This window comes from Boleophthalmus pectinirostris, unplaced genomic scaffold (genome assembly GCF_026225935.1).
Source record: "Boleophthalmus pectinirostris isolate CB_2022bp ecotype Guang Dong unplaced genomic scaffold, ASM2622593v1 HiC_scaffold_11, whole genome shotgun sequence".
In the NCBI taxonomy this organism is placed as follows: Eukaryota; Metazoa; Chordata; class Actinopteri; order Gobiiformes; family Gobiidae; genus Boleophthalmus; species Boleophthalmus pectinirostris.
Genome location: NW_026570994.1, coordinates 16,176,957 through 16,196,402, shown reverse-complemented (window position 1 = coordinate 16,196,402; position 19,446 = coordinate 16,176,957). Strand labels below are relative to the sequence as shown.

At 41.8% G+C, this 19,446-nt stretch overlaps 1 protein-coding gene across 3 annotated transcripts in view; it reads right to left on the bottom strand.

The window, feature by feature from the left end:
- The window catches only part of LOC110173254 (R3H domain-containing protein 1-like), a 153,935-nt gene that overhangs the window by 33,379 nt on the left and 101,110 nt on the right, over positions 1 to 19,446 (bottom strand). For 2 of the 3 annotated variants that reach the window (XR_008633441.1, XM_055163504.1), the window contains exons 16-17: positions 5,888 to 6,048; positions 2,246 to 2,382 (exon numbers count right to left, since the gene is read on the bottom strand). Coding sequence is in view for 2 of the 3 variants with exons in the window: in XM_055163504.1 (XP_055019479.1) it covers positions 2,246 to 2,382; positions 5,888 to 6,048 (298 nt within the window). In the remaining variant the exon portion in view is untranslated. The remainder of the gene's footprint in view (positions 1 to 2,245; positions 2,383 to 5,887; positions 6,049 to 19,446) is intronic. The other variant, XM_055163511.1, reaches the window with a different exon arrangement.

Here is a 19,446-nt window from a genome sequence, read left to right as displayed (position 1 = left end):
ACTAAGCCTCGTCATATTACAGTCCTCCCTGTAGTCCCGGCCTGTCGCTCGTGTGCAGATTGATGAGGTCCACGGAGGAAAAGCAAAATAATGATTTAGCTTAAGGTGAACTGGTTCCATCAATCAGTTTTAATGAGAGGGGATGCGCCGAGCTTGTCAGACTAGAAAAGCATAATGCTGTATAAACTATGAGACAGTGTCAGATTTGGCATTCATGAGCTGTTCTCGGTGCCCCTTTAGAACATGTATTACGGTAATAACATCATTTTTTTCCCCCATAGAGAAGACTCATAACCTTGGCTTTTCCTCACCGAGGGATTCACTAGTCAAGCTGTTTTTCCCTCGCTAAAAATATGCGCGCGGATCTGCCGTGATGGATGAGCCCGGACACGAAACGGGATAATAAGTGCATCTTAACGCAATTGTGGCGAGTTTTAGTGATTAAGAAATGTCACTGTGCGAGAACATTAATCAGAGAGAGGACGGCGGCGAAAACACGAGTTAATGTAATTGAGGATTTAGATGTAAACACAATTAAACATGTGTTCGTTTTTACATGCAAGAGGGTCTAAAATGAGTGATTATTAACGCCAAAAAGAAAAAAAATGTACAGATAATGCACTAAAGGAGTAGACAAGAAGTAATAAAAGTGAAAACCAGGAGTTAAACAAGTCTAAACTAAACTTATATCAGGACTAAACTACAATAAAACCAGGATTTTCGACGATTCAAACCAGGATTTAACCAGAATTAGGAATAAATGAGGATTAAAAGGGGACTAAAGGAGGACCAAACCAGAACTAAACTTAACAAAAGCCATATTTTTCATTGTTACATGCAGGAGTGTTTAAAGTTCATCATTAATGTCAAAAATAAAAGATTTCATGAGACAAAGTTGCCAAAACTTTGCTCAGACATAAGGAAAATGATGAGATCAATAAGATTTTTTTTCCCATTTTTCATTGGTAGGTCTCAAAAAGCAGTATTAAAATGGTGAGTTTTTCATTTTTCTTCATATAAATTCACTAAAATCACCACAATATCAGCAGCGGTGAAACGTCATCGTTATGGTTACGAATGTCAGGACAAGACCGTGGACACCCAGCTCCACGGGCTTGGGGTTAGTCCTGGTTTAGTCCTGGTTTAGTCCTGATTTAGTCCTGGTTTAGTCCTGGTTTAGTCCTGGTTTAGTCCTGGTTTAGGCCTGTTTTAGTCCTGTTTTAGTCCTGGTTTAGTCCTGGTTTAGTCCTGGTCTAGTCCTGGTTTAGTCCTGGTTCAGTTCTGGTTCAGTCCTGATTTAGTCCTGTTTTAGTCCTGGTTCAGCCCTGGTTCAGTCCTGGTTTAGTCCTGGTTTAGTCCCGATTTTTAGTCCTGGTTCAGATCTGGTTTAGTCCTGGTTTAGTCCTCGTTTCAGTCCTGGGTTCAGTTCTGGTTCAGCAGTAGTTTAGTCTTGGTTCAGTCCTCCGTTCAGTCCTAGTTCAGTCCTAGTTTAGACCTGGTTTAGTCCTGGTTCAGTCCTGGTTTAGTCCTGGTTTAGGCCTGTTTTAGTCCTGTTTTAATCCTGGTTTAGTCCTGATTTAGTCCTGGTTCAGATCTGGTTCAGTCCTGTTTTAATCCTGGTTTAGTCCTGATTTAGTCCTGGTTTAGTCCTGGTTCAATCCTGGTTCAGTCCTGGTTTAGTCCCGATTTTTAGTCCTGGTTCAGATCTGGTTCAGTTCTGGTTTAGTCCTGGTTTAGTCCTCGGTTCAGTCCTCGGTTCAGTTCTAGTTCAGCAGTAGTTTAGTCTTGGTTCAGTCCTCCGTTCAGTCCTAGTTCAGTCCTAGTTTAGACCTGGTTTAGTCCTGGTTCAGTCCTCCGTTCAGTCCTAGTTCAGTCCTAGTTTAGACCTGGTTTAGTCCTGGTTCAGTCCATATATGACACAAAAGTTCGGCATCTTTGGCAGTAATTTAAAGTGCTGCAATAGTCGTGTAATGTTTTACATTTTAAATACAGTGATATTGTGATGTAACAAATTGCTTTAAAATTACAGTAACAAGTCATAAATAACACATTACAGTTTTAAAGTTACTTGCCCAACAATGTTTATGCAATAAAAATCCGTGACAGTGATATAACAAAGAAATACTTGAGTCTTATAAAACTGTAAACATTGTGTATCGAACCATGTCAGACCCTGTGATTCTCCGCTCTAGTTTCTTTATTCTTCTACAAACACACAACATAAGACGTGACCTTTGACCTTTACCTCATGGTGGTGTGCTGGTTTGGGGGCAGGAGGCTGTAGCACGGCTGGACCCCTCCCACAGACACTGCCCCCTGCTGTCCGGGCTGACACGGGACAAACACAGGCTGCTGGTACTGCTGCTGCGGCACGGACACCTGCTGAGAGACACAGCACAGCCAAAGTCAAAGAAAAAGAAACGTGTGGGCTTATTTATTTCAGCGGTACATTTTCAAAGCTGCATTGTGTAACTTTTCTGGTGGAAGGTCCGTCAAAGGCTTTTCTTCATAAAGATTACAATTATTGCATTGTCTGGAATGTTTCACAGTATGGCATTAAACCTTTCTATCTTCATGGAGACCAAAACCATTAAACAATTAGTATTAAAACCACCTGTAATTGAATAATCTGGTTTCACATCTGGCTGTTGTTTGTTGTTGTTTAACAAGTGTGAGGAAATGTTTGATATTTCATGGTAATGTTTGATAATCATTCAATTGTGGATGTTTCATTGTGTTTTAATCCATGTTTGAATCAAATTAATTTAATCCATGGTGTTTAAACGTAATTTTACTTATGTATTTTTTATGCACAGCGATAATGTTCAGTTTTTAATGTCAATTTAATTTAAGCATCTTTAAAAGTCCAAAAAAGTGCTATATAAAACTGATGCATTATTATTATTATTATTATTATTATTATTATTATTATTATTATTATTTATTCATAAGGTGGAGGCTTTAATATGAGCCCTTTTAGTTGTTTTTTTTCCTCTTCCAGCACCTAATTTTTTATCTAGTGTGATTTTTTTTTTATTGTTATGTTGTACGTGCAAAATAAATAAATAAATAATGTAAAGTAGAGCTGTTTAATGTCACACTGTGGAACATTCCAAAGCAAAGACATCCATCCATCCATTTTCTTCCACTTATCCGAGGGCAGGAGTCTAAGCAGGGACTCCCAGACTTCCTTCACCCTGGACACTTCCTCCAGCTCCTCCAGGGGGGACCCCAAGGTGTTCCCAGGCCAGCCCAGAGACATAGTCCCTCCAGCGTGTCCTGGGTCTTCCTCGAGGCCTCCTTCTGGTGGGACATGAGTCAGCTGCTCCGCTTGACGTGGAGGAGCAGCGGCTCTACTCCGAGCTCCTCACCCTGTCTGTAAGGGAGCGCCCAGCCACTCATTTCGACCATTTGTATCGACAATCTCGTTCTTTCGGTCATTACCCAAAGTTCATGACCATAGGTGACGAACCCCCAACCAAAAAGTTACACAGTGCACCTTTAACATCACTATTTTTATGCATCACTTTTTATTGTATTTTTCGAGTTTCAATAAATGTTAGGTAGATACATTTTTTTAAAGCTCCTATATTACACAAAATTGACTCTTTTGAGCTTTAAGCATGTTGTGTTTAGTTGTGTTTTGTTTCATTCACACGTGTTTGGAGACGTAGACAGACTAATAATGCAGGATTACTCAAAGCTCAACACGCTCTGTTCCACCTTGTGATGTCATGAAGCCGTAAATTTCATGTTAAGAGCTACACACACAAAAGAACCAGAAAAGGCGCACCAAAATTCTTGTAGAGGTGCAAATGCAAGGAGCAGCAAGACAAAAGTGAAAAACTGCATCGCACACTCACATGGCCGATGTCCAAAAGATTTTTTGTTTTTAAATAATGTTTCGGCAAAAAAAGTCAGATCATTTTAAAACCAACAGCTACATTTTTATCTTTAGTTCAGTAGAGATTCACAATTCCAAGGCTAAAATTATCCAGCTGATTCTAGTGAAGGTGTGTGGAGTTTAACAACACAGTGGAGCACTTGATGACATCACAAAGTGGCACAGAGTGTTTTCGGTTTGAGAGAAGAAGGGGTTGTGCGTTAAACATGTGTGAATGAAACAAAACACAACTCGAAGTTTTGTTTTTTGACGAGAAAACAACATTAAAACTGCCCAAAAACAGCATAATATGTGCGTTTAATGCCGAATATTTTAGGTAGAAATGTTACATAGTTCAGCTTTAACATTTTATTTGATCGATTTACTGTACATACATATATATTTTTTAGTTTTTATTCAATTGAACCGTATGAAAACATGTATTGAAGTAGTCTAAAATAGTGACGTTTTTCCAATAGAAATCTGAGACATTTAAACCCCCCAAACCGTCCGTCCTTTGTAAAAACCCGTTTGAGTGACGCGTACGGCACTTTCCAGAACTCAAGGACAAACAGGTGTGGGGTAAAACAGTGATCTTTCAGTTTAATATCTGCACCGAGTCCAAAATGAAACCTTTTTTTTTTTTTTTTTTTTTACGGCGTGACAAGAATACAAAAGCAGCGGCCCCCGAGAGACGAGCGCAAATGTCATTCATAACAAAATAAGACGGTCTGAGGGACCCCATTCAATTACTGACGGGGTTACATTATGCTATCTGACACAGGAGAGAGGGAGGAGGGAAAGAGAGAAAGAAAGAGGGAGAGAAGAGAGAGAAAGAGAGAGGTTGACTGGGTGTATTATGTGATCTGACAGAAGAGAGGAAGAAGAAGGGAGGAGAGAGATGGACAGAGGGCGAGGGAAGAGAGAGATGGAGACAGGAAAATAGAGAGACTGGGAGAGAGGGAGGAGAGAGGGAGATGGAAAGAGGGAGGAGAGAGATGGGGAGAGAGGGAGGAGAGAGATGTGGAGAGAGGGCAAGAGGAAGGAAAGAGAGAGAGAAAGAGAGATAGAGAGACAGACAGAGAGAGAGAGAGACAGAGAGAGAGAGAGAGAGAGAGACAGACAGAGAGAAAGAGAGAGAGAGAGAGAGAGAGAGAGACAGACAGAGAGAGAGAGACAGACAGAGAGAAAGAAAGATAGAAAGAGGAAGAGAGAGAGAGAGAAAGAGAAAGAGGAAAGAGAGAAAGAGAGATAGAAAGTGGGTGGGAGGGAGAGAGAGAGAAACACAGAGAAAGAGAGAGAAAGAGGAAAGAGAAAGAGACAGACACAGAGAGAGAGAGAGGGAGAGAGACAGACAGAGAGAAAGAGGGAGGGAGAGAGAGAGAGCAAGAAAGACAGACAAAGAAAGAGAAAGAGGGAAAGAGAGAAAGAGACAGACACAGAGAGAGAGAGAGGGAGAGAGACAGACAGAGAGAAAGAGGGAGGGAGAGAGAGAGAGCAAGAAAGACAGACAAAGAAAGAGAAAGAGGGAAAGAGACAGGCGAGAGAGAGAGAGGCAGAGAGAAACAGACAGACAGACAGAGAAAGAGAGATAGAAAGAGGGAGGAAGAGAGAGAGAGAAAGACAGACAGACAGAGAGATAGAGAGAGACAGAGGGAGAGAGGAGAACAGACAGACAGACAGAGAGAGAAACAGACAGACAGATAGAGAGAGACAGAGAGAGAGACAGACAGAGACAGACAGAGAGAGAGAAGACAGAGAGAGAGAGAGAGAGAGAGAAACAGACAGACAGATAGAGAGCGAGAGAGACAGACAGAGAGATAGAGAGAGACAGAGGGACAGACAGAGAGTGAGAGACAGAGGGAGAGAGACAGAGAGGAGAGAGAGAGAGGAGAGAGACAGAGAGGAGAGAGACAGACAGAGAGAGAGAGAGAGAGAGAGAGAGGAGGACAGACAGACAGACGTACAGACAGAGAGAGAGAGAGAGAGAGAGTTGTTCCATACCTGATAGGCCTGCATGGTGGGGTACTGGAGCAGCATGCCCTGTATGGGGGCAGGGTTCATATTGCTTTGTTGGGGGGCGGGGGGCACAGACAGACCGGGGCTGGACTGGACCAGGGGAGCGTGGAACCCGGAGCCCTGGGCCGGCATCATGGACTGGTGCACTGTGGGAAATCACAAAAACACACACACACCGTTTAAAAACACAAAAAAGACTCAACTCACTCACTCAAAAAGACAGACGTACAGAATATTTGGCAGATTTTAATATTGTAAATTCCGCTGAAATAAATTTTTTTGAAGTGCAAGCAAGAATGAAAAAAAAGAAGGTGTAATTATTTATTTATTTAATTTTTTTTTTTTACAATTTTACCAATAATAATGACAATGTTAGAATTCTAGTTAGTATAGAATTCACAATTTTAAGAGCCGTTTTTTTTCTTTTACATACGATAGGATTTGTATAAGTAGCTCTTGAGGTCAAAATAAATCTGAAAATAAGTGAAATCAGGAAGTGCACATTTGCATTCTAGCTTTACTGCGATTGTAAACTCTGCGCTGATTTCTGAGAGTTCTAAAGTGCTCTTATAAACTCAACTTTGGACCACTGCAAACTCTCTATTTTTCCTGTTTTTTTAAGACACTAAAAATCTGCTTTTCTCCATGGAGATGTTATTGTTTTGTCTGGAATGTTTCACAGTGTGGCATTAAACCTTTCTATCTCCATGGAAACCAAACCAGACCAAGATCAGAGTCAGAATTCTTGTTTTTCTAGGTATTTTCGAGCTATAAAACCACTTGTAATTGAATAAATGTAAGGTAGAGCAATGACATAACCATAGCAACAGGCAGGGGACGGACCCTCCACTAGAAATGTTACACAACGCAGCTTTAAATTAACAGTACGAGACAAAGCGGTGGAGCGGTATTCAGCCTCATGATGTGGAGATAACAGAGGAGATGGAGTGACAGTGGGAGGAGGGAGTCCAGCTGTTTTCATTGAACTGGTTTGAGCCACTCGGAATAAACGAGAACGTCGATATATTTGATTTTCCTCGTTGTGGATTCTTGAACCCGTGACCCGCGCGCCTCGGATTCTCCGTCGGAAAAACAAAGATCTTATAATGAGCGATTAGGCCCAATGTAGAACAGGAAATGAGAGAGAAAAACTACACCGAGTCATTCGATACGAACAGAAATCTCTTTAATAGCTGGGAAATGCTAGAATTAAAGGCGCACTGTGTGATTTTTCTGCACGGTGGGGGGGTCTGCTAACATCTTGTTTCCATGGAGATGTTGTTTTGAATGTTCCAGAGTATGGCGTGGAGACAAGAAGGTGAGACAAGCAGATGACAAGTCTTTTTCTTTTTTTTTAAATAAGAAAAATAAGAAATAGGAAAGGTGCTTGTAACTGAATAAATCAAAGTTTTATTTATCATTTTAATGCCGTACTGTGGAACATTTATGACCAAGTCGAAACAAATCCAAAAGAACACCGTGTCTCCTTCTCACTCAACCAATTCTTGTAATTTAAAAGTCCGATATTAAGCAAAACTGATTGACTTTTGTGAGCTTTAAGTCGTGTTATAGATTGTTATGTCATTCATTATTTCATTCACATGTTTGAGCAACACTTTATTATTAGTTTGTCTACATCTCCAAAGCTCAAAATGCTCTGTTCCACCTTGTGATGTCATGAAGCGGTAGTTTTCAAGTCAATAGCTACTTTTTTTTTTACCTTTAGGCTACGTTTACACAGAAACAAATCACCGTATCATCGCATCGGAAACGATTTGCGTCCAGACACGTCGTTTCTGTGTCCGCAAGTCTTCCCTATCGACACAGCTTTGAGCACATTTGTTTACGTTTTACAGAAATGAAACTTAAAACCACATGGCTCATTTGCATAAACTGAGCGCTCAAAAAACAGCTCCCTCCTTGTGCGCTGATGCAGTTCAACTTCTGTCGGACTAAAGGACACGACTCAGTGGAATATGAGTGTTCTTTCTGTGACAGAGGGGTGTTCTGCTGATGGTGAGTCTGTTCTGTGTTTGTGTCGCGTTGGAGATGATTCATGTTAAACTTTTCAGAGATTATACGTCTGCAGGTCGTACGCACAGACCGTATATATGAATGGACATATATTCTAGCCTCTTAGCGTTTCGGCGGAGAATTACTTCGCGGCGCATAGAACTACATCAGCGTATCAGCGTTTTCAGGCGTCCACACAGTGCCGGATCTGATCTGCACTCAAATAAATTCGTGGGAGCTCGCGGCACCAGACCGTTCTGTCTCTGGAGGCGTCTTCCATCGGATTAGTGTGGACGAACACTGCATCCACAACGAAAACGGCTCGAATACGCACTAGTGTGGATAGGGTCTTGGATAGGTTAAAGGTAAAGATCTAAAGCTACAGCAGGCCACAAATAATCTGATCTAAATAAACAGAACTATAACTATAGCAGTTAAAGGGGAATTTACAACTCCAGGTCTGTTTGTGACGAGGAAACAACATTATAACCGATCAGAAAATAACGTAATCTGGGACGTTTAAATTTAAGGTTAATAAGGTTCGCCTTAAAGTCCCCGTTGGGCGATTCGTCCTCTGCATTTGACCCATCCGTCAGTGCTGAAAGTGGGACACATCTCCGCCTGGATTGCGTCGGGAGCTTCAGAGACAAAAACAAAAGAAGTAATTCGTCCATTTTGTGGCAGGAGTAAAATGGCGGCCGCGGGTCTGGTCTGCGCTGAGGGGACATCTAGAGTCTTAAATGTCAAGGTGAAAAAGAGACATTTGAAAACAGAGTCCCTCCTGAAAACACAAAGAGGACGAGCGGAGAGGAGAGGTACTATTGTTCAGGTGTCTGCGGATGGGATGACTGCAGGGGAGGAGAGAGAGAAGAGGAGAGGAAGAGAGGGAGTGAGGGAGAGGAAGAGGGAAGTGTGTGAGAGAGGGAGAGAGGAATAAGCACGAGAGAGATGAAGAAAAAGAGACAGAGACAGAGAGGAGAAGAGAGTATATGGACCGTCGACTGCAGGGGGGAGAGAGGGATGAGAGAAAGAGAGGGAGAGTACAGGTACAAGAGAGAAAGAGGGAGGGAGGAATGGGGGGTAGAAAGAGCAAGAGGGAGAGAGAAAGACAAGGATGAGAGAGTTGACTGCAGGGAGGAGAGGGATGAGAGATAGAGGGAGAGAAAGAGGGGGAAGGAGACACAGGGACGAAAGAAAAAAAGGGAGGGAGAGACAGAGAGAAGAGAGAGAGACAAGGAGGAGAGAGTCTATGGTCCGTTTACTGCACGGAGGAGAGAGGGATGAGAGAAAGAAAGGGGGAAACAGAGACGAGGGAGGGAGAAAAGGGGAAAGAGAGATGAGAGAGAAAGAGGGAGAGAGAGGGATGAGAGGAAGGAAGAGAGACGGGGGGTAGAAAGAGGGAGAGGGAGAGAGAAAAAGACAAGGATGAGAGAGTTGACTGCAGGGAGGAGAGGGATGAGAGAGGGGGAGGAGAGACAGGGACAAGAGAGAAAGAGAGAGGTGAAAGAGAGAGGGTTAGAGATGAGACTTAGAAGAGAGAAGAAAGTGAGAGAAGGTGGGTAGAGAGAGGGGATGAGAAGAGAAAAAAAATGATGGAGGAGAGGGAAGGAGGAAGAAGCGTGAGAGAGAGAGGAAGAAAAGAGAGAGAGAGAGAGAAAGAGAGTATATGGACCATCGACTGCAGGGAGGAGAGAGGGATGAGAGAAAGAGAGGGAGAGTACAGGTACAAGAGAGAAAGAGGGAGGGAAGAGAGATGGAGGGAGGAAGGGGGGTAGAAAGAGCAAGAGGAGAGAGAAAAAGACAAGGATGAGAGAGTTGACTGCAGGGAGGAGAGGGATGAGAGATAGAGGGAGAGAAAGAGGGGGAAGGAGACACACGGGGACGAGAAAAAAAAGGGAGGGAGAGACAGAGAGAAGAGAGAGAGACAAGGAGGAGAGAGTCTATGGTCCGTTTACTGCACGGAGGAGAGAGGGATGAGAGAAAGAAAAGGGGAAAACAGAGACGAGGGAGGGAGAAAAGGGGAAAGAGAGATGAGAGAGAAAGAGGGAGAGAGAGGGATGAGAGGAAGGAAGAGAGACGGGGGGTAGAAAGAGGGAGAGGAGAGAGAAAAAGACAAGGATGAGAGAGTTGACTGCAGGGAGAGAGGGATGAGAGAGGGGGAGGAGAGACGGGACAAGAGAGAAAGAGAGAGGTGAAAGAGAAGAGGGTTAGAGATGAGACATAGAAGAGAGAAGAAAGTGAGAGAAGGTGGGTAGAGAGAGGGGGATGAGAGAGAAAAAAAATGACGGAGAGAGGGAAGGAGGAAGAAGCGTGAGAGAGAGAGGAAGAAAGAGAGACAGAGAGGAGAAGAGAGTATATGGACCATCGACTGCAGGGAGGAGAGAGGGATGAGAGAAAGAGCAGGAGAGTACAGGTACAAGAGAGAAAGAGAGAGGTGAAAGAGAGAGGGTTAGAGATGAGACTTAGAAGAGAGAAGAAAGTGAGAGAAGGTGGGATGAAAGAGAAAAAAAATGATGGAGGGAAGGAGGAAGAAGTGTGAGGGAGAGAGAGAGGAAGAAAGAGAGACAGAGGGAGGTGAAAGTCGGAGGAGAGAGAAAGAGAAAGAGAGGGTGAGTAGAGGGAGAAGGAGAAAAAGAGGAAGGGAGAGAAAGAGAGAAAGAAAGAGTGCGTTAGACAAAGAGAGGGAGGATAGAGACGTCTATTTTTACACCTGCAGACACCGAACAACCATGAAATCAATGGAATATCAAACTCAGAATATAAATGGGTGTTTTTCAGAGTTTTGAATGTGACGACTCCATTTCACTGAAGCAGCACGTCGCAGACAGAAAAACTACACAGTGCAGCTTTAATTCTCATCATAGCTCTGTTTTGTTTTTCTGTTCTTGTACTTTGCTGTTGTAACACTGCAATATTCTCAATAAAGGACAAATAAAGGACATTTTATCAATCGGGGAAAACTACAAACGCTCCCTAAAGTTAGATGATAATTTTGTTTCTTATTTGGACAACTGCAACTTGTTTATGAAATACAGTTTAATAAGTACACGATGTATTTTGTTGGTAAATGTTGGGCAAGTTACTTCAAAACTGTAATGTGTTATTTATGACTTGTTACTGTCATTTACTGTCAAGTAATTTGTTACGTTATAAGATTACTGTGTTTAAAATTTAAGACATTACACGACTATTGTAGTAAGTTACTTTGAAGCGAAGATACTAAACCAGGACTGAACCAGGACTGAACCAGGACTAAACCAGGACTGAACCAGGACTAAACCAGGACTAAACCAGGACTGAACCAGGAATAAACTAGATCTAAACCAAGACGAAACCAGGACTAAAACCAGGACTAAAACCAGGACTGAACCAGGACTGAACCAGGACTGAACCAGGACTAAACCAGGACTAAAACCAGGACTAAACCAGGACTGAACCAGGTCTAAACCAGGACTGAACCAGGAATAAACTAGATCTAAACCAAGACGAAACCAGGACTAAAACCAGGACTAAAACCAGGACTAAACCAGGACTAAACCAGGACTAAACCAGGACTGAACCAGGACTCTAAACCAGGACTGAACCAGGAATAAACTAGATCTAAACCAAGACGAAACCAGGACTAAAAACCAGGACTAAAACCAGAACTAAACCAGGACTAAACCAGGACTAAACCAGGACTAAAACCAGGTCTAAACCAGGATAAAACCAGGACTAAACCAGAAGTAAACCAGGACTGAACCAGGTCTGAACCAGGACTAAACCAGAAGTAAACCAGGTCTAAACCAGGACTGAACCAGGACTGAACCAGGTCTAAACCAGGTCTATACCAGGACTAAACCAGGACTAAACCAGGACTAAACCAGGACTAAACTAGATCTAAACAAAGACGAAACCAGGACTAAAACCAGGACTGAACCAGGACTGAACCAGGACTGAACCAGGTCTAAACCAGGTCTATACCAGGACTAAACCAGGACTAAACTAGATCTAAACCAAGACGAAACCAGGACTAAAACCAGGACTGAACCAGGACTAAACCAGGTCTAAACCAGGAATAAACTAGATCTAAACCATGACGAAACCAGGACTAAAACCAGGACTAAAACCAGGACTGAACCAGAACAAAACCAGAACTAAACCAGGACTGAACCAGGACGTCGGCGTCAGCTTTGTTTAACCCCGTGTAGCGCGGAACTCTGTGGTGGTCCTTTCGCCCGCATTTACCCGACGGTCTACGTGGGCGCACATCCTTGCCCATCCCAACATTCAGAACTGTAATGATGGCGTTTCGATTATAGCGAATCTGTATGAAGAAAACCGAAAAACCTACCACTTCAATCCAGGTTAATAAAGCATTGTGACTTGACATTTGTACCGAGTAAAATATTACCATTTTTCCTTGTAACTCCACATTACTGCGTTACAGCAAAAAGCAACGCATTACAGTAATTCGTTACTCTTATAACACATTACTCCCAACACTGGCCCTTAATGCTGTACTGTGTAACATTCCAGGTAAAGCATTAACATCTCCATGGAGACAAGCTGAAAGTCCTTCAACCACAGACAGTTTTTAGTATGATGGTGTTCAAAAGCTTTTCTGTTTTAAAGAAATCAAAAATACGCTTTGAGTTTTTAAATACAGCTAAATCCTCCGCTTCCTCTGTTCCGGACGCCATTTCGATGACTCCTTCAACAATAGAACATTTTGTAATTAATTGCCCTGATCTCGCCGTCTGAAACCCACGGATAAGAATAGATTCATTATGCAAAGGAGCCAAATGACGCCGTCTCCTCATCTCCACCTACAATTAGAAAGTCAGACCAGAAATATACCCTTTTGTTCCCCCACGTAACCACGGCGACAGTGGGATATCAAACAGGGAAATCACATTCCCACTCCAAATGATGATTTTAGGAATTTCTTTACGCAGACGATAATGGTTTTGCTCCCAGTGTAATAGCGGAGTGTTGGGGCTCAGCTGACCTCTCTGTGTCTGAAGAGGAGGAGGAGGAGGAGGAGGAGGAAGAGGCTGCGTCTAATTAAATTCTGCTCTGGAAAAAGATCTCAAAGCAGCTCATCCACCGCTAAAACAATTTTTTTTATTTCTTAATGTGTAAACAATGTTATTTTATCTCACAAGATCACGATCAGTATCAATATTTAAGAAGAAAATCTAACTTCATTTTTACATTATTGGTAAAGAGGAAATATTGACAAAACAGTTCTTGCCCTGATGAAGGCCAAAGGGCTGAAACATGTTGATGTGATTTTAAAAGGCCCATCTCATGCAAAATAACTCTTTTCACATTGTATCTTCTGCACATAAACAAGCACAATTTGGGTTTTGGAACATCCATTACACAATAGTTATGAAATCTTACTGATTTCTGGGAGGCAGACACAGACCAGGAACTATGAAAGGCCGTATGTGTTGGACCCGGAATCGGACGAGGACTTTGAGGAGCAGGAAGCTCAAGCACCGCGTCGACATCAGCTGAACATTACTGATTGGTAAAGTATTAATAAACACTAGGAAATAAACTTATTATATTGTGTTCAATGCAGTGCTTTCTGCTACATCAAACGTGTCATAGGTGTAGCTGCCACGTCATCGTTGTAGCAGCTTTATTTCGTTGTCACGTGGGAGGGTGGCGGAAATACGCTGCAGTTTGTTAAAAAAATGCCAAATCAATCTAAAAACCACTTTGGTGACATATACAAGGTCCACACTTCACTCTTAGAAGGTAGAAAGCTCTGAAAAGTTGCATGAGATGGGCCCTTTAACTTTATCTGTGGTATTAAAGGCTTTTCATTATTTTGTACTTTTTGAGTGCCTCAGCTTTTTCACTTTTGTATTTGAGACTGATCCCTACACTGAAGAGCACCAAAGCAACAATTTTGTGCATCCAAGTAGCACTCCTGCCCCCTGAAGTTTTGCAATATTGACAAAACCTGTTTAATTTAATAATTTCTGTCAACAATATTTTAGATACCAGACAGGGCGACTCACTGGAGGTCGTTAGTCCAGTCTGAAAAATCAAAAATCCTGCCCATAGTTGATCCTAAAGAGGCCGTTACAGACACGACTTTCACCAAATATGCACTAAAATACCAAAATAAAGCCAGGGATAGGGACAATTTTAGACTCTTTTACACAAGATAATCAGCAGAAAAAGGTGATTTTGGTGTTTTGTGACCCTTTAATGTCATATCCTGGAGCATTTCAGACAAAGCCATAACATCTCCATGGAAACAAACTGATTTTTTAATGAACTTTTTTATTTTCTGAGTGTTATTTAACGACGTCTAACCATTTCGTAGCAGCGGAAACCCAGTATCTGCCGAGGTGAAGAGTGAGGAGCTGGAAAAGAGACCGGTTCACTGTGAGATTCTTAGAGGCCTCTCAGACAGCGTCCCGGCCCCGTGTCCCGAACCTCAACGTCCAAAATACACTCCGCACATGCTAACAGCGCACTTCCTGTAAGAATTAAAGTCTCCGTACCGGATTTTCACCATCTTAAAACATTAAAAAAACAATACTAGTTCATTTTAAACAGTTTGCAGTGGACCAAAGTTATTCCTCACTTACCTTACGCATTCAGACCATCTTAATTACTCACCGCGATGAGTTTATAAGCACTTTTCAACAACTAGCATGCTAACTTGCACTTCCTGATTATTAATTTGATCTCTCAAGACCCCAAGAGCTGCTTATACACTGTACATGTAACAAAAAACTACTCTCAAAATTGTGAATTATTTTAAAACTTTCTCAACTTTTTGTCTTCATCTTTGCGATTTAGGAGCTAAAAATTGTTACTAATTAATGTAAAAAAAATTTTTAAAAATATAATAAATAAATACATAATTATATTCTTTTTTATTCTAATTATTCACAGTGATGAGTTTATAAGCGTTTTTCGCAACTTTTAGACACAAGAGCTGAGTTTTTTCCCGTCACTGTAACGGTAAACAAACAATGACTAGCATGCTAACAGCGCACTTCCTGATTCTCGTGCAAAGAAACGCTTCATAATGACAGTCTTAAACCAATGTCCATGAAACAAAACTGACAAAAAAAACACCAAAATGTAAACAACACAACCCAGACTAATGCTAAACTAATAAATACTAAAACGACAGGACCGTTGCCGTAGCGATGAACAATTTAAAAAGCTAAATACTGTATCTTTCAAATGGGCGGGGGAAGAAAGTCACAATGGAAGCTTAAACCCCTGACTTTGCTCTGATGTAAAAGGGAGAGAAAACCCGCGAGAGGAGATAATTATTTTTTCACCTGAACCGTCTTTTTGAAAAAAAAACTGTCATGTATAAGAGCCACCTGCTGCGTGACATCTGTGATCTGTCTTTGGGGTTTCATAACGAAATCAGATTAGACGTAATGCAGTTTTCTCACCGTACAAACCTTCCCTCATGTTATAGCTGTGGTTTTTCTCATAAGCAAAAGACTATTTACAGTTTTTGGTTGGTTTCGTGGTTAAATAAGAAGCATTATTGACATTTTAAAGGTCCTATATTACACAAATTGACTCTTTTGTGCTTTTAGTCATGTTACAATCCTCAAAAAAACACCTCAAGTTGTGTTTTGTTTCATTCACACATGTTTGAGTAATCTTTTATTAATATTCGTCTGTCTACTGGTTCACCAAGACACACAAGACGACAACTACGAAGAACATTTTAGTATTTTTGTGAGAGTTATGGTTAGGGTTTTTGTTTTATTTAGAGCTCTGTTTCGAAATTTGCGTCTGCTGTGTCCTTTATTTTCTGTCTAAAACATAATTTAACTGAAATTATGAAGCTAAAATGTCTAAATTATGACATAAAGTGCAAATATATGTTAATATGTCATTTGGTCGTAGTCAACAGTTTGTGGAAAGTCGACTGTTTGTCATTTTTTAAGCTCAATTTCTAAATAAATGCAAGGTAGAAGATTTTAATGCCATACTGTGTAACATTACAGGTAAAAAGAAGACGCAGGTACCAAACTCTACCTCCAAAAAGTTACATAGTGAACCTTTAAGAAGACGGAAGTCCTTCAACAAACCCTACAAATAGTTTATAGTAGAAGTTGAACACTCCAACCTGTTACGCAGATAATTATGAACTGATACATTGCGGTGACGTCACGCTGGGGGTGTTCTACGTGTGTCTCGATGGTGGAGTGAATTCAGCAGTTGCCATGGAGACGCAACGCACACATCAAACGCGACGACAAAAACAAACAAAAGCAAAAACGCAGATTAAAGTCTAACTCGAGTCACAGAGCCAGAGCAGACAGAGCAGACAGACCGATCTGTGTGACGCAGCGACACAGAATCAAAACCAAGCCACTTTTTTTTTTTTTTTTCAACACGATTCTGTCGTTCTCGCTCACACGCACAGAGAGAAAGAGCGAGAGAGCGAGAGAGAGATACACATACATCCCAACGAGGGTAGACTTATAAACCACTGGCCCTATTTGCTCTCCAGACGCGACTCTGCCCACGGCGCAGCGGTGAGAAGGGAAACAGTTCCTCCTGAGCCTCCGGGGACGGGACCTCGAGCGGAGCAGGGTGTCCGCAAAATGCAATCGGGAGACGGCTGCGCTTAGCCCCGTGGGGCGTGGAGATCTGCGCCAGTCCTTTCGCCTGCAGTCACCTGAAGGTCAACGCAGGCGCACCTCCGGGCCCGTTTCGACACTCGGACCCGCAGCAAAGCCTGGCACAGTCTAGGAGCCTTCAGGTTGAACTTGGGTCAATTAAAGGCTCTGTACCTGATTTTTACTGTCTTTAAAACATGAAAAACAGAACTGTATTGATCATATACCATATCATATACAGTCCTTTGATTGACTCTGACCGGCCTGTTAAAGTTCATTTAGAATTACAAAATAATAATAATAATTTTACCTCATACATGGACTAAAGCTGCACTAAATGACATGTTTTGTAAGGCAGCCTCACTTTTTCCATTGCTGAGTCATAACATAAACTCTTACTAGTCTGATCAGCTCGTCCAAACAATGTTATTTACTGCTTTTTATAAAGAAATACAATTAATATTATGCAGAATTGAGTTAAGCATTTTGGCCTGGCCCTGCACAATATTCACTGGTATCGGGTATCGGATATTGACAGCGATATTGAACGACCAGCAACAAAGCCCGGCACGGTCTAGAGGGTAGCCTGGCCCGGGGTCCCCACCAGGCAATACATGAGCCAGAACCCCAAGGAGATCCCTTATGATCGGGCACTTGAGTTATTTTTCAGAAAGCCACGTAAAATTAGGTGTCAAACTAAAATTCACAGAGGGCCGAAATTAAAAACTGTGACTAAGTTGTGGGCCAAACTAAATATTTACTGAAAAATTTCAACAACATCTGCATGTTTTCTCTTCTTTTGAGGTAATGTTAAACCTTTTATTATTAAAATTAATGTTTAAAAACAGTTTTGCTCAAACATTTAATCCAGAACAAGCAAAATATAAAATAATAACAACATTTTAAATAAATAATGCCTCTATAGTTTATCAGTAGCCGGCGGGCCAGCTCTAATAAATGTTTGATATGATCTCGCAGGCCAAATATTATTATATCGTGGGCCAAATTTGGTCCCCAGGCCTGACTTTGACATGTCTGAAGTCGGCTAATGCTGTTTCATTATTTCTTTTAGTTGCCGTGTTGTACCTTTAGTGGCTTAATATGTCTAATTATAGTATTTTAATTGTTTTATTTGTCATGATCAGGGGACTAATGCTACTTGGTCTGTGGGAGAAAACTGATGACATCTGCTGCAAAGTATCACCGTATATATTTTGTATCAGATGCCCTTCCTTCTCTCTCCTACTTCTCAAACTTTGCGACACTGCCTTTAAAACTTTCTTGTAAAACTTCGAAAGGCTCCGATACAAAACAACAGAACTAGACTCATTATGCGCGGAAACCAAATCACCACCTTCACCTTTCCTATGTATGTTTTAAATTAATTCGCGAGCGGAAAAGGGGGAGTAGAGGGAGCGCGGCCACTTTTTCCTCCACTTTTTTCCGTAAAAATAATTGCTGTCCTTTGGCTTTGTAGGGCGGCTTCATTTGTCCGATGTCTCAGTCCCCAGCAGGGAGCGTAACATTTGGAGACTGCACTAGACAAAATGGTGCTTCAAAAATACGCCCGTGTGTGAGTGTGAGTGTGTGTGAGTGTGTGTGAACGCGAGCTAAAAGAACTCCTGCGGTGATGGGGAAAAACAAAACTGGAATAATCAAGTCGATGGTTCCCGTGGAGATGTATGGAAAGTCGTAAAAACAAACAAAAGAACAGAAAAGAAAGAAGAGATGATGATTGCGCGGCGCTGTTTGCATATGTTACGTTCATTTGCGTAACTCCCTTTATATTAAGCTCAATTGACTTGTGTTTCGTTTCATTCACACATGTCTGAGTAGTTTTCAGCGGGCGCCTCGGTGAGTTAAAGCCAAACTGTGGAACATTCTCAATTAAAATCTGGGTAGCAGGAAACGTATTATAACTTATAAATTATCGCTACTATAACATCAATTTTCTTACTGTTTTCTGAAATATCCTGTTAATTTAAAGGCGCATTATGTCCGTCATGTGCTTGTTTCCATGGATACGTCATTGCTCTGCCTGGAATGTTCCGCAGTGTGACATTAAACAGCTCTAATCTTTCGTTTATTCAATTACAAGTGTTTTTTCTAGCTCAAAAATACCAAGAAAAACAGGTGTTCTGATTGTGAGCGGCGTCGCCTCTTCACAGATCTGACCTCTAACTTGGTCTAATTTGGTTTCCATGATGATAGAAAGGTTTAATACCATACTGTGAAATATTTCAGACAACGCAATAGCATCTTCATGGAGAAAAAGCACAGTCTGTGTATCATTCGTTCATTTGATTTTCAAAATAAAACCAATAATAAAATGAAAAAAACAACTATTTTCTTCATTATTTGTCTCCAAAACCAAAATGAAAAAACAGATAACAATTAGTTTTTTCAGTTTTCGATTTTGTGTTTAAATGACTAATGGAAAAAACGGATAACGGCCGTTTCCCGTTTCCGTGACTTAAAACTGCGATGCCGGACTAAACCAGGACTAAAACTGGACTAAAACTGGACTAAACCAGGTCTAAACCAGGTCTAAACCGGTTGTAGTCCTAGTTTCACTCCTGATTTGGTCTCGGTCTCAGTCTTGGTCTGGTCCCGGTCTCAGTCTTGATCTGGTCCTGGTCTGGTCCCGGTCTGGTCCCAGTCTCAGTCCTGGTCTAGTCGTGGTCCAGTCCCGGTCTCAGTCCTGATCCTGGTCCCGGTCTCAGTCCTGCTCTGGTCCTGATTCTGGTTCCGGTCTCAGTCCTGATCATGATCCCAGTCTCAGTCCTGCTCTGGCCCTATTTCTGGTCCCGGTCTCAGTCCTAATCCTGGTCCTGGGTCCTGGTCTGGTCGCAATCTCAGTCCTAAACCAGGACTAAACCTGAACTGAACCAGGACTAAACCAGGACTAAACCAGAAGTGTCG